Source organism: Xyrauchen texanus, chromosome 21 (assembly GCF_025860055.1).
Source record: "Xyrauchen texanus isolate HMW12.3.18 chromosome 21, RBS_HiC_50CHRs, whole genome shotgun sequence".
NCBI classification, from domain to species: domain Eukaryota; kingdom Metazoa; phylum Chordata; class Actinopteri; order Cypriniformes; family Catostomidae; genus Xyrauchen; species Xyrauchen texanus.
The window spans coordinates 17,527,477-17,555,323 of record NC_068296.1 but is presented as its reverse complement, the minus strand read 5'-3'; the positions used below and the strand labels follow the sequence as shown (position 1 = coordinate 17,555,323).

The following is a 27,847-nucleotide window of genomic DNA, read 5'->3' as shown; positions in this document are numbered from 1 at the left end:
ACAAACAATCATTGTAAAAGTAATCTATACGACTTTATGGAACACTTAAATACTTAAAGATCCTGTGAAATCAAAATGAAAGTTTTGCTACTTAAAATTTATATCTATTACCTTTTAAGGTCATCTATTTGTTAGTGTACTTCTAAACGTTGACAAAATTTGTTTTCATTAGATACAAGAATATCAAATCTGCCACCAATACGGATAAAAGATGTTTATGACTCATTCTACACTTCAGACTTTCATCAAATTTTCTGTCCAATCAAATGCCTTTTGGAATGAAAATGCACCCCTACCCTTACAGCATCTGGCTGTGTTCTAACTGGTACTGATCAAGCCTTCACAGGGCACTTTAAAGGGAGCAAAATCCATGAAATAGCCGTTCTGAACAGATTTTCTGATAAGAATATCTTAAAAAGTCAGTTCTGACTGTCTGTTATCACCTTTCACCTCTCTGAAGCACTCACATTGGAGGGTAATTGTCTTCAAAGGAAATAATTCTTAGAGATGTCTGGGAGCACATTTTTGAACAGGATGCACCAATGCTGGAGTGGCTGGAGTTTATATTTAAATTTTTTGTTGCCATAGGTTTCCTGGGATGTACAGTTCTAGTAAGTGTTCTCTAATTATTATGCTTGGTGTATTGTGATTCATAACATGGATATATTATCTTTTATTCCTTTGCTTTTCATTCATCTGTACTGCACAACGTCTCTTGACTCGTCGTAAACAAAGACTGCGATTTACTTTGTGTGTTTGTGGGCAGGTTATGTAGTAATGTTGCTAGATCATCATTCAGTTTTCAAATATTTGGAAAAGCTGGCCAATATTGAGATTACCTCTCAAGTTTCCCCTGTAAGAGTGCTCTAGCTTGATCAGCGTGATGGAAAGGGGTGTGTGTCAGTGTGTGGCTACAAATCAAAACCTATTGGCTAGTTTTCAAAAAGGGGCAAGTTGCAAGTGTAAGAAACAAATATTAGCAATACTTTAATGCTTTGCATAAGTGTAATTAATGTTGTGAATCTGTAATTGCATATTAACACAAAGTAAATGTGGTATGTATTCTTCTGACTTAATTTTTTCGCGCCACAAACACAAGTCATATACACGTTTGCTGTAGTTAATTTGTCACTTACAGACTGATTCTAATCTACACAGTCAATCCGTTTTCCTGTTCATGAAATCCTTTCTTTGCTTGCATATCACTGATTGCAGGTTTGCAATGTTTTTGGCCATGTCTAGGTCAAAAACGGTGCTAAAAGTGTAAGCGTAAAAAAAGGAAGGCACATTTACAGACCACATTTACTTTGTGTTAATATGCAATTACAGATTCACAACACATGAATTACACTAATGCAAAGCATTAAAGTATAAAAAAAAATTAATAATCCAACTCTTTGTTTGTGTTCTACTGAAGAAAGAAAGTCATACATATCTGGGATGGCATGAGGGTAAGTAATGAGAGAATTTTAGTTTTTGGTTGAACTATCCTTTTAATAAATATGTTGTGTTTCAATTTATACCCGTTTAAAAAAAAATAATATTGTGATAATATTGATGATTGGATGATTGTATTTGGATGAACCCTTGATTCCTCAAGTTCGTCCAATCAAGACTGATGTCATCTCCCATCTGAAGTGTTTTATGTACAGATAGAAAGCATTAATAAAGGGTCTTCATTACTATGATTTAAACACATTGATTTTATTAGGTTATCTCCATTTCTGTCATGGCTAAATCATCCAAAGAAGTCCAAATTAGCCAATATTTTGTCACCTAGGAACTTCATTCAGTCTCAGATGTTCTTATTCATAGGTTGTGCTGCTTGAGGGACTAGAGAGGGTTCAGTCTTTCTTCCAGAAAAGCAACTGTCGACTCCCCATTAGCCCCAGCCTCGTGGCAAAAGAACTCAATATAAAGGTGAGTGCTTTAAGTTGACATTAAATACAAATATGATTTGTTTCCCGTTGAAGTCAGAAGTTTTCATACACTTATGAAAACTTCTCAGATTTAATATTAGCAAACTCCACAAATGTAATATTAGCAAACTATAGTTTTGGCAAGTCGTTTAGGACATCTACTTTGTGCATGACACAAGTAATGTTTCCAACAATTACTGTTAGCTACTAGCTCATTGTGCTGCATAAAGCAGTTGTTGCATGGTGATTTTTTTACACACAAGTGTGGCCTGGTTGTTTTTGAAGCAAGCTTCCATTAGCTGGTCAACTAAATAAAGTGAAGCTTTCAAGCAGAGTATGGAGTTAACGTAACAAAACGTACCATCCTCCATCGTGGCTGCGTCCAGGGCACTCTCCCTCCCATTGCTCGCCGGTTTAGATCGCGTCTATTTGGTCGAACCACTTCCACTTTTCCTTGATGGTTCTGTAGTCACTTAAGGTTTTTTTTTTACTTTTCCCTACACTGTTGGTAGGTCCAGTGGTAGCCATGTGCAGCCAACAGTTGAGACACTTCCTGAGAGACTTTATCGTTTCGCTCATCGCTAAAGAGTGGACTGTCTGCACCTCATTTATTGGCCACGGCGTGGATCTGCGCACAGCCATTTATTTTTTCACAATTCGAAAGTCGCGTGAACAAATGATACTGCTATCGCTGTTACTAACTTTTAAACTAGCGGGTTGATGTCACGAATCGGAAATCCAGTGACGCTGGTAGTGACAATTCTCCTTGACCAATCAGTGATCTGCAGGAATTTGACGTCACATTTAGTATTGGCTCGGCTAGCTTGGAACCTCGACCGAGGTGGTACTAAAAAAGTATCAGGGACCAGGTACTATCCACAGAGGAAAACCCCCAAAAAAGCAAGCTGAGTCCAGATGAGTGGAGTTGTATCGTGCAAAGGAAAAGCCTCATAAGTTAACTGTGCCTTTAAGCAGCTTGGAAAATTCCAGAAAATTATGTCAGGCCTTTAGACAATTATCTTCTGATAAGATGTGTACTGAAGTGGAGGTGTACCTGGGGGATTTATTTTAAGGCCTACCTTCAAACTCGGTGCCTCTGCTTGCATCATGGGAAAATCAAAAGAAATCAGCCAAAACCTCAGGAAAAAAACTGTGGACCTCATGTCTGGTTCATCCTTGGTAGCAATTTCCAAATGGCTGAAGGTACCAAGTTCATCTGTACAAACAATAGTATGCAAGTATATACACCATGGGACCACGCAGCCGTCATACCGCTCAGGAAAGAAAATGCATTCTGTCTCCTAGAGATGAACGTATTTTGGTGCAAAAAGTGCAAATCAATCCCAGAACAACAGCAAAGGACCTTTTGAAGATGCTGGAGGAAACAGGTAGACAAGTATCTATATCCACAGTAAAACGAGTCCTATATCGACATAACCTGAGAGGCTGCTTAGCAAGGAAGAAGTCACTGCTACAAAATCACCATAAATAAACAGACTACAGTTGTTTGCAAGTGCACATGGGGACAAAGATCTTTGATATCTGGTCTAATGAAACAAAAATGGAACTGTTTGGCCATAATGACCATCATTATGTATGGAGGAAAAAGGGTGAGGCTTGCAAGCCGAAGAACATCATCCCAACTGTGAAGCATGTGGGCAGCAGCATCATGTTGGAAGGAAAATGATGTGGATATATTGAAGCAACATCTCGAGACATCAGCCAGGAAGTTAAAGCTCAGTCACAAATGGGTCTTCCTAATGGACAGTGACACCAAGTGTACCTCCAAAGTTGTGGCAAAATTACTTAAGGACAACAAAGTCAAGGTATTGGAGTGGCCATTACTAAGCTCTGACTTTAATCTGAATTTGTAGGCAGAACTGAAAAAGCATGTGCGAGCAAGGAGGCCTACAAACCTGACTCCGTTTGACTCCAATCTCTTTTTAACCCGTTTTTACTTTTCCCTTCACCCACCTGTCAAAAAGAGATCAATTTTCATATAATCAAGTCCCACTCTACATTTTGTTTGTTGAATATCCTGATCTACTCTGAAATGCGTCAGATTACGGAGTAAAATGGGTTGCAAACACCATGTGGACTTGAATATAGATATCAGCCATATTTCTTTGTGGAGTGAACGGTGGATTTGACACTATTTCTGTAGGATGACACTACTGACAAAAAAAACAAACAAAAAAAATTGTATGCTTATGCTGTAGCAGTTACCGTTTGATACTATGGTACTTGTTACAGTAGATTATCTGATTATCTAATAATAATTTTGGTCTTGTTAAATGTATTTCATGCTGGCAAGTAAAATCATTCACATTAGCTCTTGTTCAACAACTATTTTAGGGCAATTCTTTAGAGGCCTCATAAACCTCTGAGCCTTCAGTTCTAATGTAATGTCTGCCAGATTTTGTTCCGTTTTGATGAGAAACATTCACATGTGATTCAGTTCCTTATCATCCTTGCTTGCTCTCCCTCTCTTCCTTTTTCTAATATAGAGATCTGCATAGTCAGCATAGTCTACAGTGTCGCAAACCCAACATGTCTTCTACAGTTGGTGCTGCCTCATTTCAAAGGCCTTTGTTGCCATGTTGTGGCAGAAAAACTATCTGAAACCCCTAGGCTAATGTTGTGCTTTTGTAACATGGTGCTGGTTTTGTTTCCATCTCCTAAAACTAGGCCTGTTCTTTCTTCAATTCCAACGCTGTACCTCTCAAGATTGCACTGGTAAACGCAGACCCGCTGGGAGAAGAGATTAACGTCATGTTTAAGGTGTGGAAATACTCATAAAGAGTTCTTGTTAATGAAAAGTGTCCACAGTTAGAATGTTGACACACTGAGCTTTGTTATTGTTTTATATTATGTTGGCTTGACAGTAGTTATGGAACTTTCTGTTTCTTTTTATATAAATTTCTGCATTGTGATAAATTATTAAACTCAAAATAGAAACGTATGCAAGTATGGATGTGGGTTAATGGACCTAAGACAACAAACAATATTTAAACCCTGATCTCAGGCATAAACATGCCCTCTAGTGGTAGAATCAGTAGCAAAAAGTAAATATCAAATTTGTTACCAACATATTTTAGCACAGGGTGTTGATTTTTGAGGAATATCCAAATAGTCAAAGAATATCTAAAAAGTCTGTCTTCACTGTAATATAGGTTGGAGAGGACCTGAGACAGGACATGCTTGCATTGCAGATGATTCGCATTATGGATCGGATTTGGCTGCAGGAGGGATTGGACCTGCGCATTGTCAACTTTAAATGCATCTCTACTGGTAAAGACAAAGGTATGTCCCACTCTAAATTAAAAAAAATATTTTGCTAGAAACCCCCCAATTAATATTTAAATTTTGATTGAAATACTGTTACATTGAACTATTAATAAACTATTTGTTGTTTTAATCGATTTGTTATTGATCATGAGGAAACACATTTTCTTGATCTTTTGAGATAGGAGTTCATTATACTATGAAAACATGCTGTAACTTTCTGAACTCTACTTTCTCGCCAGTCCAAAAAGTGCACTTATTGAAATTAAAGCTGCAAAAACTTACACCTTCATGCCATCCCAGATGTGTATAATTTTCAAGAATATCTCAGCTCTGTAGTTCCACAATGCAAGTGAATAATTACCAAAATTTTGAAAATGCAAAATGCACATAAATGCAGCATAAAAGTAATCCATATGACTCCAGTCATTTAATCAATGTCTTCTGAAGTGATCTAATCTGTTTTGGCTGAGAACAGACCAAAATATAACTCCTTTTTAACTGTACATTTTGCCATTGCAGTCTCTAGGCACAATCATGATTTCAAGCTAAATTCCAAGTGCTTCACGCATATGCAGAGTGCTACATGGCGCTAGGAGCTTGAAATCATGATCGCCAAGGAGACTGCTGATGTCATGATTGTATCGCTTCAAAAAACATGGATTAAACCATTTGTTGATTATTTTTATGTTGCCTTTGTGCTTTTTGGAGCTTCAAAGATTTGGTCACTATTCACTTGCATTGTATGGAACTACAGAGAGTATATTTTTCTAAGAGTCTTTGTTTGTGTTCTGCAGAAGGAAGTAAGTCATATATATCTGGGATGTCATGAGGTATTTTTCACATAAGATAATTTTCATTTTGGGGTGAATTATTCCTTATAAAAGCATCAACCTATGACTGCCAACACACCCTTTTCAGTGTTCAGAAATTTGGCCCACGCAGTCACAGGGGGTTAGAGTCACAAGTAGGATAGATACTTCAGAACATCAGAAGAACTAACAAGAGTTGTTAAAATGTTTATTTTTAAGAGTAAGATTATATAATAGATAATATATGACCCCTTTAAAATCTGACCTTTTACAGTCCTCTGCAGTCCTTTTACAGTCATTTACAGTAAATTCTGCTTATGTGGACCTCACATTATAGAGTTGTGTTTGGTTGCACAGGCATGGTGGAGTTGGTGCCATCTTCTGAAACACTGAGGAAGATTCAGGTGGAGTACGGAGTGACTGGCTCATTCAAAGACAAACCTCTGGCAGAGTGGCTTCGCAAGTATAACCCTGCTGAGGATGAGTATGAGAAGGTACATTTTAAGCATAACCTTTTAAACTTAATAATGATCCATGACAGCTTTATTATGTTTTATGAAAACATTTTCCCTGTCATTTACTTATATGGCCATCTCTTTGGTTACTATGTGTATCGAGGTTAGAAAAGTTATTTTTTTTAAACATAATAAACTCTCTTTCACTAGGCCTCAGAGAATTTCATCTACACTTGCGCAGGCTGCTGTGTGGCCACTTATATCCTGGGAATTTGTGACCGCCACAATGACAACATAATGCTGCGCTCCACCGGCCACATGTTCCACATAGACTTTGGAAAGTTCCTGGGTCATGCACAGATGATTGGTAGTTTTAAAAGGTAAATGAACAGTTATGCATTAAAAGCCCAAAGTATACGTATCACAAAGCAGTTTTAGTGTACAGGCGTCAAATGCGTTTGTATTCACTCGCGGTCAAAAGAGTATACTTTAAAAGGCAATGTGGTTGACCGGGCATGATACGAAAAGTTTGTTTACATCAAATCACAATACTATTCCCAATTTCAGGGACCGTGCACCATTTGTCTTGACCTCTGACATGGCTTATGTCATCAATGGAGGAGAGAGACCCACTAGTCGCTTCCAGCTTTTTGTTGACCTTTGCTCTCAAGCCTACAACTTGATACGCAAACACTCCAACCTCTTCCTCAACCTGCTGTCTCTGGTAAGCACTTACATGCACTTAAAATGCGTAGTAATTTGTGTTCTCATCCATAAAGGCTTGTGTCATCACTCGGCGCTTGTAATGCCAATGTTGTTTGGCTACATAAGCTACCTGGCGAGTCATTGCACATCCCAGGAAGTTTTTGATTGCATGTTGATCAGTCTGCGATGGTCAGTGTTTTTCTTCATCTTGGACTTTTGGAAGTTTGGAATCTCTGTGTTTTACTTTGACAGATGACACAATCAGGTTTACTTGAGCTGACAGGAGTCCAGGATCTTAAATATGTACATGATGCTCTTCAACCTCAGACTACGGATGCAGAGGCCACCATTTTCTTCACAAGGTAGAATTCTCTACTCATAAGGTTCAGATCATAATCATTAGAGTTTTTGGCTGCTCTCTAAATAAAATGTATTGGCATCTCTGTAAATCTGTGTCTCTTCCTCCACCTTTTTTTTTTTTTTTCAAAAAGATTGATTGAATCCAGCCTGGGTAGTGTCGCCACAAAGTTTAATTTCTTCATCCATAATTTGGCCCAGATGCGTTTCTCTGGACTTCCCTCCAATGATGAGCCCATTCTCTCGTTTGCTCCCCGCACATACACTATAAAGCAGGATGGCCGAATCAGAGATGCTTCCATATTCTCATTTCAAAAGAGATACAACCCTGACAAGCACTATGTAAGACCTACATCATACCTTCAAGGTTATTGGCAAACCAGTGTTTCTTAAAGTATATGCTCAAAATATGCTGGACACTTTTGATGTTGCTTTCACATCATGTCGAAATGACTAATTATGTGTTTGTAAAAATGGTTCATGGTTTTATATGATATTTTATTATAGCCAGTGTTACATGGTGTGCTTTTTTAGTCTTCAATATTTTGCAAATTTTTTTTAAATGAAGTGCTTTGCTGTCATTACCATCAAATGTCTATATGGATCCATTTTGGCATCATGAGCATTACCATAGAAGCAAATTATTTCTGAGAATATGGGGGGTGGAGAAGATGGAATTTACAAGTTGTCATCTTGTTATTAGGGTCATTCTCTTTCTTTCACAGACGTATGTAGTGCGGCTCCATAGGGAAGGTCAGAGTGAGCCCCAGTTTGTCTTCCGCACTTTTGATGAGTTCCAGGAACTACACAACAAGTTGACCATACTTTTCCCTTTGTGGAAGCTACCAGGGTATATCAACCTACTTCTGTCTGTCTTAACTCTCTTGTAAATTGGTTTGCCAAATCTTTTACTTGCTTTTGAGATGTTGAAACAAATATATTCATGTTCATAGATTCCCTAATAAAATGGTGCTGGGGCGCACGCACATTAAGGACGTGGCATCCAAGAGGAAAGTGGAATTGAACAGCTATGTCCACAATCTGATGAGGAGTTCAGCAGAGGTCAACCAGGTGGGAACATGAGGAAATACATTTTTTAAAGTCCCTGTAAACTTCCTTGACAAGCACAGTTTGCTTTGGTGTGTTGACGTATTTCCTATTGAAATAGGAAGTTGGGCAGGACATTTCAAATGATTCATCCCTTTTTTTAAATACCCACCAATAGGCTTTAGTTTGCACTGCAACCTGGCAAAGCCATATACACTCCTTCTCCACTGAAATGCAGCTTCTCGTGCCGGAGTCAGTGTTTGACTGAGGAATGGAGAACAGATCTCAAAACCGACTCTTTTCCACCGACATGAGAACTGAACGATGACCGGCAATGATGTGCAATTTTTGTCAATTTGTATCAAAATCGGCAGCTATTGCTTGCGTACCTGGAAGTATTGGTTTGAGTATTGGATTGAGAAACAAGCGAGTAAACATTTACAACATATCAATGTTTTGAAATGCAATACACTAAATATAGAGTTTAAAGAACACTTATTTGTGCTTTACATCCCCAAAAATCTCTGATAAAATGGCTGCAATAAAAATAGGAATAAACTTAACTTTACTGCCAAGTCCTGCATTCCTTTCAGAGGTTATCATCCCTATGCCCTGTACCCTCCCCTGTGACAGCATTGGAGGGCTGAAAGGTGATAACAGTCAATTTAAACTCACTTTTAAGTTATATTTATTGGAAATTCTTTTTACAATGACCCTACAATATGGACTGTGCTCCTTTTGAAGTGACCTGCGAGGGCATTATCTATGCCAGTGAGAACACAGGCGAGTGCGCTGAACAGATATATGGGGAGGGTACCTTCTCGTTCTTGAAAGCATTTGATTAGACCATTTTTCTTCAGCTTTGTGACTCTTTTGCTGGGTCTTTTTAGTCTCCAGAGAGACTGCACGTTCAATGTGTATATCTCCTGAAGCTAATTTTGCTGACGTTTAGAAGTCTACAAGCATATAGATGACCTTTAAGTTGATAGACATGGCCTAAAAGTAACAAAACTTTTACTTTTTCATGGGTTTTAAAAAAATTATATATGCAAACATTCTTTGTTACTTTACATTACATGTCCCTTTATATTGTCTGAAAACAGAATGGCACTCATATTATTATTTAATGTTGGCTAATCAGACTTTTCTTTTTTTTTTTGTAGTGTGATCTTATTTATACCTTCTTCCACCCTATTCCGAGAGATGACAAGCAGGAGGGGATTGATGGATTCCCAAAAGCTCCAGGTATGTGAGCTAAATAGTCTTTAAAGATGCAATTTAAGGCTATGGGCTCTAAAGTGCAATATGCAAATCGCATCCAGCCTTTTTAAGAAAAACTGTTTTACATGGATTGATGAAACTATAGATGATTATATAATTATTCAGTAACAGTTTTTTATGCTTTAAGTTGTTTACTGCCATCTGTTCAGTTTTTAGTGTCATTTAATTTGATCAGGATTAGCATTAAACTCGCCAAATTTACATAATTGGTTATACAATAATTTGTGTCTGTTTTATCAGAGATGACTCCAGTGAGTCCCACCACTGGCCGAGTGGAGGGTGAGGTGAAGCTGTCAGTGTCCTACCGAAACAACACACTCTTCATAATGGTCATGCACATCAAAGACCTGGTAATTACTCTTAGTACTAAAATAGTATCTTCAAACCAATCCCAGAATTAGTACATTATTATTATGACTATGATCATAGTTATTGGAGACATCCTTCTGGCATATTTAACGTGTCATCTATCCTTCTTACACAGTTGTCAAATGATGGAGCAGACCCAAACCCTTATGTGAAAACATATCTTCTCCCAGACCCCCACAAAACCTCAAAACGCAAAACAAAGATTGCGAGGAAGACTAGGAACCCCACATTTAATGAAATGGTAAGTGTGCCTTCTGCATCCTAGCATCTATTTAAAGGTGATGTGATTTTTTGAACATTTAAATACTTTACTTTCTCTTATCCCAGCTATTTTAAGTAGTAGTTGTAGGTAAGCCATTCGTAGGTGGCTGTTTTTTCTCTAAAAAGTGTAAAGACTACTATCAAAACGCTGGTCTGTTTGTATAAGTATCTCGACTAGACTGACATAGCAACATTCACTTTGGCTGTTTTGAGACCTAGAGGAAATAATCCCATTTGTTCTCTTTCGGTTTGTAGCTGGTGTACAGTGGTTACAGTAAGGAAACATTGAAGCAAAGGGAACTTCAGCTGAGTGTGCTCAGTGCAGAGTCTTTACGAGAGAACTGGTATTTGGGTGGCATCACCCTCAGCCTTAAGGACTTTGACCTAAGCAAAGAGACTATCAAGTGGTACAAGCTCACCACGGTGTCCTATTTTTAGATCTAACCAGCAACAATCCCACCCCAGCTATTTTCCCACATAGGGTGATGCGACTACAACAAGTGACCTTACAGGACAACAAAGATTCCCTCAGCTCCTCTCTCTGTCACTAATCAACACTCCTTGTTGAAAGAAGCAAATCCAACTTTGTGTGTGTGAAGAGAAATCAACATTAGTTTATGTACAATTGGTACATAAGAGGACCAAACGGCTCACTTAAAGAAGAGTTTATATTATTATACAAGTATGTAAGTTTAAATAGAAAGAGATTGACACTTGTATTTTTAAAATGGCTCATTTTTACACTTTCCTTTTCTACCTATGCAAATAAGAAATATTAATAGCCTTTAAGGTTTTGAGTTATCTAGCCAAGCACAGCAGTGTGCTTTTGATAATGTGCCAAATGAACTGAAAACTCGAAACCACACCCCAGTTTGGGAACAATAACAGGGTGCCTTCATATGCTCTTCCTTTTTGTTTTTCTTAGTACTTTGGTGGTATATCTTACTGAAATCCCATGTTTTGTAAATTTAATGTAAAATGATCTGCACGCAAGTCACAAATTTAAGTGGTTATGTCACTTGTTCAATATGTCTTTTAATTAAATGTTCTTGGCACCAAGGGAATTTTTACAATATTATAATGAACCCTGTTCAAAAGGGAATGGTGTCTGTGGCAAAGCTATTGCCAGAGCTTAGCTGTATTATAATCTATTTTTGAGTTTACCTGGAGGCATTTTAAAAATGATATACAAGATGTACTGTAAGTCATCACTCACTCCACAAATAGTGACTTGATTCACTCTTTTATGACTTAATATCAATTCAAATGTATTTTTTAACATAGACAGTTATTTATTGGTTATCTTTAACCTGACTGAATCAATGTTTGCTGTAATTCTGTCTTTCTCCTAAAGGAAAATTAAATGTTTTTGAACATCTGTCTGTATAATTTGTGTTCTGAAGTTAATAACTCATGTACTGTAATTGACAAGAAAAAACACATATTAACCAGTAGGGGACAGACAATGAACACAAAACCTTTTGGTTGATTATAATGCATTCAAAATATATTTATAAGGAAATTCATACCGGAAGTAATTTCTCTACTAAATTCTGAGATCTGAATGGTAAAATTAATATTATGAATATATTAATTTTCATTCATATCTTCCTATTTTTTAAAGTGTAAACACTGTTGCTCTGTGGCACTCTCTGTTTGTTTGAGCGGACTGTCTAGCCCACAAAGCAACGTTAACTGGGACTATCTGTTTTCTGACCAATGGAATGGGGAGTTGTTTGGAGTCGGTTTTAAAACTGATTGTTTTTTTAATTATGCTTGGGGGCACCAATGGTGCAGAAATTACACACCATCCCAGATATATGTATGTCAGATCTGTAGGTCCATACAATGCAAGTGAATTGTGGCCAAAACTTTGAAGCTCCAAAAATCACAAATGCATACAAGTAATCTATATTATTACTCCAGTGTTTTAATCGGTGTCTTCTGAAGTGATCCAATCAGTTTTGGGTGAGAACAGAACAAAATATAACTCCTTTTTCACTATAAATCTTGACATCAGCAGTCTCCTTGGCGATCATGATTGATTACACTTCCTAGCGCCATCTAGCGCTCTGTGCATGCGTCAATCACTAGGAAGTGTAATCGAGCCTGAAAACACGATCGTGCCTAGAGACTGCAATGACCAGATGTACAGTGAAAAAAATATATATATTTTGGTCTGAATTAGTGTATAAAATAATGTTAAGGGTTACAACATCAATGCCAGTAAAAATTCTGTCTATCCTAAACTGTAAAAGCCTTACCCCAGATCTGCAGAAGGAACTGTACCACCTCATTAAAAATGCTGTTGCTGTGAGAAAGCATCTGGAGAGAAAGGGAGGCAGTGCAAACATTTGTTTTGTCTCCTGGGTGATGCCTTGCTGCTGCAAAAGAAATATGAACGCTTTGTCACTAGGTTTGCACAGGAATGCTAAAGTAGATATCGTACATTCAGATCTTATTGAATTCCAACTGCTTACATGCAGCTGATACATGAAACAATTTGAATGACATTTTGTGGGTTGCTAAACTCACTTTATTATCCAGACTGTATCTAGCACTCAATTTGTATCTCCTAATAGATGCTTATTTAATTGTCACTATACAGACATTTGCTTTGCTTGAAATTATAAATGTAACGTTAACATATGTACCATAGTGATGATACAGGCGCAAGTAAACTAAATTAATTGCCTTGCGTTACTGGCATCTATCTTACATGTTTTGATTTAGGCACATGTGAAATCTATGTATAGTTCTATATAGTGCTATGAAGTGTTGTCTATGCAACATAAGAACTGATGTATCAAACTTACATCTACATTAGTAGTTCACCCAAAAATGAAAATTCTGTCTTTGCTTACTTTCATTTTATAGAGGGAGAGAAACAAAGATGCAACTTAAGTGAATGATGACTTGGGCTAAGATTCTGCCTAACTCCTTATTTTATGCTCCACGGGAGAAAGTCATACTGGTTTGAAACAACTTGAGTGTGAGCCAATAATGACAGAATTTTCATTTTTGAGTGACCTAACACAGGAGGCAAATAATCACACCTCTATTTCTAAACTCAACTTTGAGAACATAAATTGCCATTACAAGTGATAAGGGTCTCTTTTAGTGGTGTTAAGTATGGCAAAATAATATTTGTATATACAAGTATAACAAAAAAACAAAACAAAAAAAAAGGAAGTCAGTGTCTTAAAGTACTGGCATGAGACTCAAAGTAATGGCGTGATGTAAGAGTAGCAGATGTTCACCTGTGGCTTCCTGTCAGATTTCACATGGGAAAACAAACCATGCGTCAAAGTACTACGTCATGGTGTAGGCGGGGTCAGTTGTGGGAGAGGGCGGTCTGACTATGAGTGAGACATACGCGATCGAATCAAAGGTCACGTGAGATATTTGTTTATAGTAGAATGTTTTCATAAGTTTGAGCAGATGTGCAAAATGTTTTTTGACATCATGTGGACCTCAGCAGCTTTCGCTCGGAGTTAACTCTCATATATTTGGGAAAATGAGGTTTGCAAACTTCATAAATCAAGCGATAAAATACAACAAAGAAAACAAACCAAGGGACGAGTATCAGAATACGTGACGGTTTATCGGTTGAAGATGGAGAGGAGCGGATCAGAGCGGACCGCACTGCGGCGCTTCGGGGACAGCAGGATGATGCTGCTGCCCTGGACCAAACAGATACTGTGTGTGGTGTGGGGACACTTACGACTGCTGGTCCAGATCATCTGCTGCACTTTGATGACGGGTAATTTACAAACTAGCGATCTTTACGGAATATATTTGCATTTCAATTTATTTTTACGCTGTTTACAGTAATATTCTGCTAGATATGTTAAATATTTATGTGGGTACTAAATATTTGGATGAGTTTTTTGTTGACGTGCAATTGTGCATTTGCATCTATCTATCTATCTATCTATCTATCTATCTATCTATCTATCTATCTATCTATCTATCTATCTATCTATCTATCTATCTATCTATCTATCTATCTATCTATCTATCTATCTATCTATCTATCTTTTGATCGAGTGGATAGGGATTTTTCCTATTTATTCAATTTAATTTATTTAACAGACACCTCTATCCATTGCAAAAACATTGCCACAATATCAAATTGCAATAGTAAACCAGAATAGCCTAGATTGAGTGGAAGTGTAATTGCAGAAAAGAATATGAGGTCATTCTCAAAAACAAATTCACTTTCTGACTAACTGTAATTTTCAATTTAGTTCAGTTTAGTTTTTACAAATACAAACTTTTCTTTAACATCTTGACATTATTTGTATTCATAAAGGACGACTTTAACTGCTCTTTATTTTGTTTAACGAATGAAGCAAGTGTTGTAACATCACACTAGTGATGATAACACCAGTGACACATTCCCTTAAAAGATTACATTTCTAAGATCGTGTAAACAGCATCACAAAACAAACCACTAATCAGACTAAAATCTATAAATCATATTATTAAATATTTTTTTTCCCCTATAAAAATCTTTCACATGAACATAAAATAATGTAACACCAATGACCTATTTAAATTAACAATGTGAAGAAAATATATATATAGTTAAAATATAAATAATTAACATTTTTCAACATGGTGGGAAAATCACTGTATGCGCATTTGCGCAGCCTCTTCTTCCTATATTGACATTGGAAGTTCTATTTCAGAAGTTTTTGTATTTTCAAAATACAAGTTTTAACATTGATAACACAAATGACATGAAACCAAGGGACCAAACCCAAGATTTTATAATCTTATAAAATGATTTTACTCGTGAATTACTTATTGTTTTGCTTTTTTACACACTTGTTAGGCCTTGCACAAATGCTTGACCTGAGAAAACAAAACATTAACACATAAATAACTGTAAATGTCATAGAAGTGGGGGTTTTCAGACAGATGACAAATTTAAATATATTTTCCGAATACATTGTAAAACGATATAGTCAAACCATTTCATATTATTTAATAAAAGATCGCCTTTTATATGGAGTTTCTTGACTATCTGAAATCGTTTTCATGACTGAAAAGTTTGTAGCCATATTTTAATAATGACATATGGAAGAATGTACTTATTTATGTATTAAGTGCCTTTATGTATTATTATTAGTGCTGTGCAGTTGACTAACATTTTAATCATGAATAATGTACAAATTGTTCATAGTTAATCACAATTAATCTGAAAAAGTGCTGAAATTGTACTCTATATATACTTTTTTCCTGTCAAAATGCACTTATTTCCTTCTTAGGCAAGAAAACAAAACTATATGTAACAATAATGCTTTATTAACATTTTCCAAACAAAGTCTTCCACAGTATAAAGTTAGAAATTCTCTAAAATAGCACCAATTCAAGTAACATTAAACAATTAGCAAAGTCTAAGTGGGAGGTTGTCTAATTGAAAGAACTATGCAACCATAGGTTGAGTATTCATTGCAATGTTATGCTAAACGGCTATCCGCTTTGCTTCAGCAATCGCAAAGACACATTCACGGTTCGCGTCAGGGCATTAGCGCCAGCGTCAAACGCCTCTTTGAACTCCACATGAAAAGCGCTTGCAAACAACGTCTCATTTTGCTTATTGGTGATAGTTAATACTTGACGTGCTTCTGTGGTAATTAAATTGTACCTTACTTGATTTCTTTCACAAGTCCCATCTGGGCTTGTTTTGTACAACAAATAGTGTTAAAAGGTCCTTTTCCCATAAAATAATCACTGACACGGATGTTGTGTGTGTGTGTGTGTGTGTGGTGTGTGCATCAGTGTAATGACTCCAGGCGGACACATTGCAAAGGTTCCGCCTTATTCGAACCAGTGTAGATGCTGGTTTATGCTTTATTAACATTAAACGCATTAAATTGCAATTAAGAAGACTTTAATTAATCACAAGTATTAATGCGTTCACTTTGACAGCTTGAATTATTATGGCCACTAAATTAACTCAAGCATTTTTATTTTTTTATCCCCAGTTTTCCAGATGTTCAGGTTTGAAGTCCATCTGAGAATTACGGATGAGACAGGGCAACACATTCAGCACATGACGAGGGGGTCAGGAGACCCCTCTGATAGTTTCCTGCTCTCCTCTTTGTTTGAAAGCAACAAAAACATGGTGGTCGCCGGTTCTAGTTCGCTTTCAAAATTTGCAAGGGACCCCTTTGATGTGAGCTCTCATTCCAGAGCTGTCCTATCCAGTCTGGTCAACGATGAGCTCTGCTGCTCTTTGGTGGACGGCTTTGTGTCCCATGCAACAGAGTGTCTCACAGACAGTGAAGACCTCTACATTGGAGATCACTCCATGTGGAAACACGGATATGACTGGAGTGTATTAGGTGGTTCGGAGAGGAAATGCAGAGAGAGCAGGTGCTCCCCTGTGTCTTTCTCTGCATGTGTGTCAGGATTTGCTGCAAAGGAGATTGTAAAGCATGAAAAACTCATCACTGATCCTAACTCGTGTAGATCGCCTACTGAGGATGTTCAAGGCCCAGGTCAACTGAAATCATTAGGTCAATTTTCAGACAGTGAGTTCAGCTGGGGTAGCACGGACAGTTCCTGTTTAGAAGGAGAGCGAGAGGAAAGTGACAGACTCTGGGAGCTTCTGACCAACTCTACGGATCCATATCACCCCCTGTGCTTTACTGCATGTTTGTCAAGTGAGGTTACAGAAAAAAGCAAAGAAGAAGTGGTACCACAGCCAGTTCAAAAGGCTGAAAGTCCCACCGCGTCGCACTCCACTGCATCTACAGGCTCTGACTCTTCCAAACCAGGTTCTGAAGATGAAGAAGACTTATGGAGGTCCCTCTCTCAGAATGATGATCCCTATCACCCACTGAATTTCAGAGCCACTCTTCTGAGCTCACCTGCTACCCCAATAGGTTCTAAGAACTGTTCTGATTCACCCAGACATAACACACAAAGTAAGACAGTCAGATACTTAAAACCTTCAAGGTGCTCAAAGCCCCCTTTACAGCAAAGGAAAGTTGCTCGCCATTGCTGCAAAAAATTATCTGTTGATACATTGTCTGTGGTGCCATGGAGAAGGCATGCTGGTCAGACAGCTGAACATGGCATCCAGATGAAATGTCCTACTTTGAAGAAGGTAATTATCTCTTTACTATCTTTACATTTATTTGGATGCAATTGCATGTATGACAAATCTATGATTGCTTGATTAATGTATTGATGCTAATGTAGTCCATCAAAATTTTCAAGGTCAAGTTTTCTCCCATTGTGCAAGTTCACAAAATGCAAGCTTGGTCCTTTGCTCTTCATGCATCTCGTAAGGGACCATGGGAGGAGCTCGCCCGGGATAGAGACCGCTTCCGAAAGAGAATCAATGAGACTGAGAAGGCCATTAGCTATTGTTTTAGTCTACCACACAGGGAAAAGCTTCTGGCCAGTAAGAACAGCATACAGATGAAGTAACCAGTTCTTGATCTGCAAAAATTCTTAACATTCCTGATTGTAATCGTTGATCATATAGTTCCCACACTGTTAAATTTACTTACAACTGAATGTTAACCATGTTTTTGCTATGCCTTACAGATCCTACAATGTAACTAATGTGATTACAAATAATTATTTTTAACACAAATTGTGGATTTTCTAGAATAGTAGATGTGTTTTTATTTATTTTCTTCTTTTTTTTTTTTTTTTTACTTCTGAAGTGGTGTGAAGTAGGTTGTTGATTCTTTTAAGCAAAAAAAAGTTACAATGTTTACATTTTTATATATAGCCTACTTGTTCAATTTATGTTGAGAGTTTTCCCAGAAAGTTACATTCTACACCGTATTTTGACCAAGAACAAATACTACTACAGAAATTTGCTTCATTTGTCTTCACTAATCAATTTCTACAGTTGAAGTCAGAATTTACATACACATACACCAACTCTGTTTTTCACAATTCCTGACATTTAATCGTAGAAAACATTCCCTGTCTTAGGTCATTTAGGATCACTATTTTAAGAATAGTAGTTGAGTATAATTTATTTCAGCTTTTATTCCTTTCATCACATTCCCAGGTCAGAAATGTACATACACTTTATTAATAGTTGGTAGCATTGCCTTTAAATTGTTTAACTTGGGTCAAACATTTTGGGTAGCCTTCCACAAGCTTCTCACAATAAGTTGCTGGAATATTGGCCCATTCCTCCAGACAGAACTGGTGTAACTGAGTCAGGTTTGTAGGCCTCCTTGCTCACACATGCTTTTTCCTTTCTGCCCACAAATTTGCTATCGGATTGAGGTCAGCGCTTAGTGATGGCCACTTCAATACCTTGATTTTGTTGTCCTTAAGCCATTTTGCCACAACTTTGGAGGTATGCTTGGGGTCATTGTCCATTTGGAAGACCCATTTGTGACCGAGATTTAACTTCATGGCTGATGTCTTGAGATGTTGCTTCAATATATCCACATAATTTTCCTTTCTGATGATGCCATATATTTTGTGAAGTGCTCCAGTCCCTCCTGCAGCAAAGCACCCCCACAACATGATGCTGCCACCCCCATGCTTCACAGTTGGGATGGTGATACACAACATCACTGGGACCCATCATCCAGTCACATGGTTTCTCTTACCACTGCTACGCTGATGACATGCAACTCTACTTGTCTTTCCAGCCCAACGACACCACAGTGACCGTTCGAATCGCTGCCTGTCTGGCAGACATCTCGGCCTGGATGAAGGAACACCACCTTCAACTCAACCCTGCCAAGACCGAACTCCTTGTCTTTCCAGCCAACCCGGCTGTTGAACACAACATCACCGTGCAGCTGGGTCCAACTACAGTTTCGCCTTCCAAAACGGTCAGAAATCTAGGGGTAACCATTGATGATGAGCTAAATTTCACAGACCACATTTCAAAAACTGCAAGATCTTGTAGATTTACACTCTACAATATCAGGAAGATAAGACCCTTCCTCTCTGAACATGCCACACAACTGCTCGTTCAGTCCCTTGTCATAACTAGACTGGACTACTGTAACGCTCTCATTGCAGGCCTTCCTGCATGTGCTATTAGACCTCTCCAAATGATCCAGAATGCAGCAGCATGTCTGGTCTTTAATGAACCTAAGAGAGCGCACGTTACACCACTCTTTGTCTCTCTCCACTGGCTGCCGGTTCATGCACGTTTTAAATTCAAGGCCCTGATGCTGGCATATAAAACAGTCACTGGGTCTGCTCCAGCATACCTAAAAACATTTATGCAGAGCTACGTTCCCACCAGAAGCCTGCGGTCGGCTAAGGAACGTCACCTTGTCGTACCAAAACAAAGAGGCACCAAAACACTTTCCCGGACTTTCAGATTCATCATACCACGGTGGTGGAATGACCTTCCCAACTCAATCCGGGAAGCTAACTCACTCTCTATCTTCAAAAAACGGCTAAAAACACATCTTTTCCAAAAGCACTTAACCGGTCAATAAAAAAAATAAAAAATAAATAAATATATATATATATTTACATTTCTTGTTGCACTTAAATCTGTTTTGTATACTATTATGATGATAGTGAAACTTTGTAATATGGCACTTTTCATACCACTGTCTCCCTAAGATGATTCGCTGATGTTCTTCCTCTTTTGTAAGTCGCTTTGGATAAAAGCGTCTGCCAAATGAATTAATGTAAATTTAAATGTAAATGTTCTTCGGCTTGCAAGCCTCACCCTTTTTCCTCCAAACATAACGATGGTCATTATGGCCAAACAGTTCCATCAGACCAGAGGAAATTTCTCCAAAAAGCAAGATCTTTGTCCCCATGTGCAATTGCAAACTATAGTCAGGTGGTTTTTTATGGTGGTTTTTGGCTAAATTATTTAGATTTTTCCATGATGTCAAGCAAATAGGCACTGAGTTTGGAAGGCCTTAAAATACATCCACAGGTACACCTCCAATTTAGTACACCACCTATCAGAAGATAATTGGCTAATTGTCTAAAGGCTTGACATAATTTTCTGGAATTTTCCAAGCTGCTTAAAGGCACGGTTAACTTAGTGTATGTAAACTTCTGACACACTGGAATTGTGATATAGTAAATATAAAGTGAAACAATCTGTCTGTAAACAATTGTTGGAAAAATTACTTGTGTCATGCAGAAAATAGATGTCCTAAATTACTTGCCAAAACTATAGTTTGCTAATATTAAATCTGTGGAGTGGTTAAAAAATTTGTTTTAATGACGTCAACCTAAGTGTATGTAAACTTCTGACTTCAAATGTACTTGGGGCTAAATTAAATGGCAGTTAACGTGTTATTTTTAAACACCTTTCATTCGCTTTTTACAATTCATGTAAAAATGTCTCCATGTTGTAATTTCCACTCTCATTGTTGAATGTAAAATTTGTTTCCTTGAACACTTTCCTGTCTTGTTTGTTTTGATTTTTTCTTACCAGTTAATTGTGTCTCAGACTCTGACACTGACTGTAGCCTCACACAGAGGTAAAGAGCTCCTTTGAGACTGCCATGTGCAGCCCTTGCAAGAGAGGGGTTAAAAACAAAGCGTGATGAAACTCTCTCCCTTGTGGAGAAATCAATTAGCATCTCCCCTCGACACATCAGCCGCAACAAACTTGCATGGTGCAAAGACAAGCAATCATTTACGCAATCTTTCATGCTGACAACAGATTCCAAGTCTTGCTAATTTAATTATGCTTTATCTTGAGCTGCCGATAATAGTTGTCTTTTCTGTTCACCTTCCTGTCTGCTCATGTTTAAGGATAATGTAAAGGTAAGCATATGCTTTTGTGAAAGATACTGGGTAGACCAGTCTTTCCACTGATGTCCAGTAACATGATAACTTGCTGATTGTCCTTTTTCTCTGGTTTTCCTTCAGGGTCAGCTTAGAAAGCAAAAGATCAAAGTAGTTTTAGGGTGCAGTTATTACCTGAATGCATGGTGGTGGTGCTGCTATGGTGTCTTCCTCTCCTAAGGTGCCTTCACCCAGGTGACCCTGGTCTCTAGGCAACAAAGCACAGCACTATGAGAGGATTGCATGTGATTGCAACAGTGGCTGGTGTGTTGTGGGAGGGCAGCCAGCATGGCCCCAACCTCTATTACTCATCCTGGAGAGTACAAAGCTTGAGAAGTGGGATCTCTGGAGTCACAATTACAAAGCAAAGACTGCCTGATGCAATAGAGTAATCAGCAGCCAGTGTAAGAGACAATAAAAAGGCAACACAGGTACTCCGAAACGCCTCACTTTCCAGACAGAAATTCTACCAGTATCAGCTAAGAAATAGTGAGATTGCATTGACAGGTTTTTCTTGATGTTGCACAGACTGAATAATACAATTGAGCACATTGTCAATAATGTTTATGGTCAGTATAAGTGGTTAAAAAAAAATCATGATGACTGAACTTCCCTGTCTGATGTGATATGTAAAAATATTTAAATATTCAAATTAGTTACAGCAGCTTCACTGAGCCATTTTGACTCTCATATAAATCACATGGATTTGAACCTGAAATTCACTTAAAGGAATAATCTGAATTCAGTACAAGTTAAAGGTGCACTTTTCCTCATTAAAGTTTACATCCTATAGACATGAATTGTAATTTTGCAATATATGTAGGAAATCATGAGCACTCACTCATTAAAATGAAGACTCCAGTCATATCAGCTTTTACCTTATAAGAGCTGTTTTATTCTACATGGAGACGGTCCACACATGGGGCTGCCATATTAGAATCACATGACCAGCCGAATACTTCTCACTTAATCTCAGTAACTGTCCTGTTATTGGACACTTTCACTCATTGATTAAAGTTATCTTGGCTGACTGTGAATAGTGAATTTCTGCAACGGCATCTGAAACTGAAAACTATTGATTTGAAATGATGCTGCATACGCTAGGTGTCAGTGTAAGTCCAAGATGAAACCAAGACAAAAGTTACTGACTGCACCTTAAAGCTCAATGGACTGCATTTGTGGCATAATTTTGTCTTGTCCCTTCCTAAAATAAAAATAAAAAAAATCTTAAAATGGAAGTGAAAGGTGACAATTTTTAGTGGGGTTAAAGGCAGAAAAGGGAAGCTTATAGTTTTATATTATTTACTATTATTTGAGCTGTAAAGTTCTTTAAATCGTAGTTTTTACAGTCGTTTTCTGTTTTTCTTTACTTTTTTTTTTTTACATTACGTTGTCATGGCAACGAAGTTGTATAATTAGCTGTAACTTTACACAGAATAAGTTAGTAATCGATTTTATCACATTAAAATCATGTTAATACACATATTGTTGATGTCTTATGGATATACTTTTGAAAAGGTGAGTATTATACATTTTTACAGATTGGCCCCCATTCACTTTCATTGTGCTTCACTGGAATGCAGATTTTTGCCTTTTAGTTTAAAAAAAAAAAACAGGGACAAGTCAACATGAATTTTCATGGTAATCAAAATGAATCCCCAAATGTTGTCGATTGAGGTTAATTTATATTGGACCCGGAATATTCCTTTAAATTGGGCTCACATTTATTTATGCTCAGTTTTGGATATTGGTCGGAAGCTTTTATATAGGAATGTAAATGTATATTATGTGTGTGTGTGTTGACATTGGTAGATAAACTTTGCATTTAGGTATTTTTTATCTTTAACTCAGTTATGTTTTGAATAATTATATTATTTACCAATATTTTTTAGAACGAAATAAACATTAGTAATGTTATTAGTTTTTCTGCCTGACAATAAAACATGACACCATTTTAATTACAGCAGATGGCTTGCTGAATCGTAGTTTTTACAGTCGTTTTCCATTTTGGTTGGTTGGTCTTAGCTGGGTTAAGATAGTTATAGTTGGTCTCGCAGCCTGCTATGCAGTAAAAAAACCAGCCAAAACCAGCATAAGCCAGGCTATTCAGATGTTTGGTTTTAGATGGGTTTTGAATAGCCTTTTAGCTGGTCAGATAGCCTCCCATTAAAAAATACTAAAACCAGCCTGACCAGCTTAAGAAAGTGTTCAAATCCTCTCTAAAACCAGCCTGACCAGCTATAACCAGGATGGGCAACCAGATAAAACCACCCAACCAGCAAAGGTTGGTTTAATAACTGTGTTTAAGCAGTGGGATGTTGCTACGTGAATATCAAAATAACCAGATTGCTATACTGACAAAAGCTAAAGGCTTTTCTTTTACCCAGTGAATGAATGATAAATGTCAAGAAAGGATGTGCAGACATGGATTTCTTCACAAATGACATTATCGCCGTTTTAAGTGTTGCACACTAGAGGGCGCCATTGAACAAGTTTTGTGTCCTCCTTTAGCTTGCTTCGTTGATTTTAATAAGGCTACATTTAGAGCTAACCACAGTGCTTTATGTTATCTAAGTAGCTTTACCTTCCAAAACAGCCTATTATTTTACTAAAAATCATAGCACCAGGTGTAAACAAGGCTTCTTTTGTACATGGACTCTTAAGATGCAGATGGATTTGTTGCTGAATTACTATAAAAACTGGAAGGTATTCAACAATATTTAAACTTTTAAATAAGTAAGATGTGAACTCCGAAATTCTCTCTCATTTGAACAGTTGTCTCTTCACGTGGCCTGTTAACTTCTGTGAAAACAAGGCTTTTGTTTTGAAACCCTTTATTTAAAGGTAAATTATGCTTGGCTTCTTTACCTTTGTCACATTTGAAATGGTTCTTGCACGTGAGCAAAGCATTCTTACATAAACTAAACCACGTGCTACAAACAATAGGGTCAATGACGTGACGCTCATTATTTGTCTGTGTCTAATAAATTATTTAAAAATACATTACAAATTATCACAAAACAATTGCTTGAATACACCTCTTCTATGATGAACATGTTTTCAGTTTCGGAGTTCAAAGTCATTTGAAAAAATTAAAATGTTAATAAATGTCATGAGGTGCAACCATCCAGAGAATAAAAAAATATTTAAAATGTCTCATTAAAAACTGAAATTCTTGAGAAAAACTAAAACGTTTTATGAGTTGTGCTGAATAATCTTTTATTATTTATTTTAAAAAAATGCTGTGAATATTTTTTGTTTTATTATAAAATATGATTAATATTTGAAAAACAAATCAGTCATGCGGTGCAACCAACATGTAGGTAGAAATATTGTTCAAATCATAAAATAGAGAAGGTCTATTTAGACCCACAAGACTGTGTGATAAGTTTAAAAAACAAATCATTATATCATATTAAATATATTCATATTTTTACATTTGAATGAAAAGGCACATTTGGTTTAGGTCATTTGGTGAAAACATCTTGATATTCTTGACTTAAAAAAATCATGATGTTTGTATAAAATATTATACACCTTTAAACATGTTTGATTTATTTATTTTTAATTAATAATGTTCTGTACACTCATATATTTAGGTATTTAAGGTGCAAGGAAGCTATTTTAATGCCTTTTACTTGATGTTTGAACCATATGACACAAGTAATTAAGTCGATTTTTTTGGTGCAAAATGCTATAAATGTAAGGGACAACCTTATTTGTCAATGACACAATATTCACAGATAGGCAGATAATAAAGTGTTCAAAATTTTGAATAAAACACTTTTATATTTGGATCCATTTCATACATTGGACGGAAATGCAGATGAGACTTTAAAGGAATAATTCACCAATTTTCTCACCCTCTTACAATCCCAGATATTTATGACTTTCTTTCTTCTGCTGAAAACAAACAAATATTTTTAGAAGAATATTTTAGCTCTGTAGACCCGTACAAGTGAATGGTGGCCAGAATGTCGAAGGTCCATAAAGCACATAAAGGTAGCATACAAGTATACCATATGGCTCCAGTGATTAAATCCATATCTTCAGAAGCAATATGATGGTGAAAACAGATTAATATTTAAGTTTGTTTTTGCTATAAACGATCCTCCCAGCCCAGTAGGTGGCTATACACACAAAGAATGTGAATAAAAGAAGAAGAATGTGAAAGTGGAGATTTGTAGTATAAAAGGACTTATATATATATATATATATATATATTAATCTGTTTTTTCACCCACACCTATCATATCGCTTTTGAATATATGATTTTAACCACTGGAGTCATATGGATTATTTTGATGCTGCCTTTATGTGCTTTTTGGACCTTCAAAGTTCTGACAGCCATTCACTTACATTGTATTGACCAACAGAGCTGAGAAATTCTTCTAAAAATCTCCATTTGTGTTCAGCTGAAGAAAGAAAGTCATAAACAACTGGGATGGCATGAGGGTGAGTAAATGATGAGAGAATTTTCATTTCATTTTTGGGTAAACTAACTCTTTAATTAAATTGTCATTCTTTACTCCTATACGCACATGATTAAACAATATTTTACAAATGTTTAGGCTACTGCTCAGTTATCATTGCACCATGCAAAATGTTGTATTAAATGTATTCTTCAAAATTCAGAAAGTATTAAAGTAAAATATAAAGCTAGGCTGCCAATGAATGAATTCTACAAGACACTGAACATTATTAACTGGTTTTAATCAGGAATAAACATTGTATAATATGCTGTCTTGAATACATACAATTGATCCGTAAAATATGTTAGAAAATTAAAAAGAAGAGACAATTATTCAAGTTGCACAATTTAACAAAAATAAATTGAACCACTGAATACACAATTGAATGCACAATAATACTTTATATGCACAGAATAATTTATAGTTAATGGAAGGTAACATTTTATGTAAAAAGTTTATTTTTGTTAATGCATAGTCATATTTTATATTCACAATCATTTATATTTAATTGTAATTCAGTATGTTATCAGTTCAGTTTCTCTGTCTCTTTTTCTCATTTGGCTTAGGCAGTATTCAACGCAACTATCTAGGTTACTATACGGTGCAAGCCTCTTAAATGTGTTCCTGGTGGTAAATTTGTTCAAATGAGGACTTGACCATCAGCAGCCATTGTCCCTTGCACGGTGGCGTATTGCAGAGACTCCCACAGGCATGGCTTGATCCTAAATCCAATCTGTAGTTTGTAGGGATGGTGCCTGGCAGAGGATGCATGAAGCTTGGGAGTCACTCCTGTACTATAAATACTGATGTGTTCCTTACTGCTTTGGCTGTTGACCAGCAGAGGCTCCTTCTGAGGCAGTGTCCCACTGTTGTGATGGGAAATGGGAAGTGATGGAAGCACACCACCAGTTCTCAAGAAGCTTTTCCAGATGTACACCTGACCTCTTCAGGCTCTTTTGTAGTATAGCATCTTGCTCTTTCCTCTCTGCAGTCTAGGCCATGAGAATACACAGAAAGATTACAGCAATATTGGATAGAATTAAATTAGTGAACTAACTTTGATATGCACATATGTAAGCTCCCAGCCTACAGTAACTCTGCCTTCACAGCCATGAAAGAACATGGCTGACCTCTCCCTCAGTTCTTCTGTCCTGTCAGACTCCATATTGCAGCATAGCTGGAGACCAGGGTTTGGTTGGTTGGTTGGGTGTAACTATATTAGAGGTTAGGTGGATCTGTCAGTGGTCTGAAGCCAAAAAGGCAGCACAAAGGGACACAAAAACATGTCCTGAATGACCTTGTTGTCCCGAACACAGATGCAACAGTACATTCAGTGCCTTCTCAGAAGAGGAAAATTACAATTTATTTAAAATTATACAGTTTGTAAAATTCAAGCAGCGGATGCTTTGAAGCTCAATTATTTTTAGTTGGAAAACATTTAGCTCATCGGTTGGTGGGATGTTAAACAGTGCACTAAATATGTTTAACTCCAGCTGTTTGCTTCTGTCATTGTGAAACAGCTCAACAAATGGCAAATGGAGCTTTGTACACACATCTGCATTATCTGATGTTGTAGCGCTTCTGTGCTTGCAGAGTGAGAATCTCCATCTTGCCTTGAATGATTTGACACTTGTTACCAGTGAGCTGAAAAGCTGTTTGGGACCCTAGAGCTTGACATTTAGCTCCCACAGGTACTTGTCAATTGGTCATGTCAAGCACGAAGGCCAAATTACACAAAGACATTTACTCAAGATCTGCAACAGATTTTCCCTTCATCTCCTTTAACATTTTGACCTCCTTCCTCAGTTCAGGACTGCATCAGTATGTTACCAGCCAGGCTTCCCACTCTTTTCAAGGCACAGTTTTCTAGGACAATTTATGTGCACAACTGGTGTGATATTTAAGCACACACATGAGAGTTCATGATGTGTATTGTGGTTATTGGATGGTTGTTCTTTCTGAATTTCTGTATTCGACAGCTTCATTCAATTTTATTTATTTAATTTTGTCTAATCAAATTGATTAATTAAAACTTTATTCAAATAAAACATAAATATTTTATATAATTTTTTTAAACATAACTGCAATTATTTTAGCAAATGAAGTGCTTT

The 27,847-nt window shown here is 36.9% G+C and overlaps 2 protein-coding genes across 3 annotated transcripts in view; both read left to right on the top strand.

Annotated features, from left to right (window-relative positions):
- Positions 1-11,868, top strand: part of LOC127661687 (phosphatidylinositol 4-phosphate 3-kinase C2 domain-containing subunit alpha-like) — a 54,316-nt gene extending 42,448 nt beyond the window's left edge. The window contains exons 20-33 of the mRNA XM_052152514.1: positions 1,816-1,920; positions 4,608-4,700; positions 5,093-5,222; positions 6,374-6,510; positions 6,682-6,851; positions 7,039-7,195; positions 7,429-7,538; positions 7,668-7,875; positions 8,259-8,383; positions 8,487-8,604; positions 9,744-9,825; positions 10,102-10,211; positions 10,346-10,471; positions 10,747-11,868. Of these exons, the coding sequence (XP_052008474.1) occupies positions 1,816-1,920; positions 4,608-4,700; positions 5,093-5,222; positions 6,374-6,510; positions 6,682-6,851; positions 7,039-7,195; positions 7,429-7,538; positions 7,668-7,875; positions 8,259-8,383; positions 8,487-8,604; positions 9,744-9,825; positions 10,102-10,211; positions 10,346-10,471; positions 10,747-10,929 (1,854 nt within the window). The 3' untranslated portion in view covers positions 10,930-11,868. The remainder of the gene's footprint in view (positions 1-1,815; positions 1,921-4,607; positions 4,701-5,092; positions 5,223-6,373; positions 6,511-6,681; positions 6,852-7,038; positions 7,196-7,428; positions 7,539-7,667; positions 7,876-8,258; positions 8,384-8,486; positions 8,605-9,743; positions 9,826-10,101; positions 10,212-10,345; positions 10,472-10,746) is intronic.
- Positions 11,869-13,890: 2,022 nt separating this feature from the next.
- LOC127661769 (uncharacterized) lies at positions 13,891-20,903 on the top strand. Of its 2 annotated transcripts, none has more exons than XM_052152649.1 (3): positions 13,891-14,254; positions 16,488-17,614; positions 19,137-20,903. In XM_052152649.1, exons 1-3 carry the CDS (start codon positions 14,107-14,109, stop codon positions 19,941-19,943), a joined length of 2,082 nt encoding a protein of 693 aa, XP_052008609.1. In that variant the 5' UTR covers positions 13,891-14,106; the 3' UTR covers positions 19,944-20,903. The 2 variants fall into 2 exon arrangements, with proteins under 2 accessions (XP_052008609.1, XP_052008610.1); XM_052152650.1 differs by having other exon boundaries at positions 17,728-19,278.
- The last annotated feature ends 6,944 nt before the right edge of the window (positions 20,904-27,847 follow it).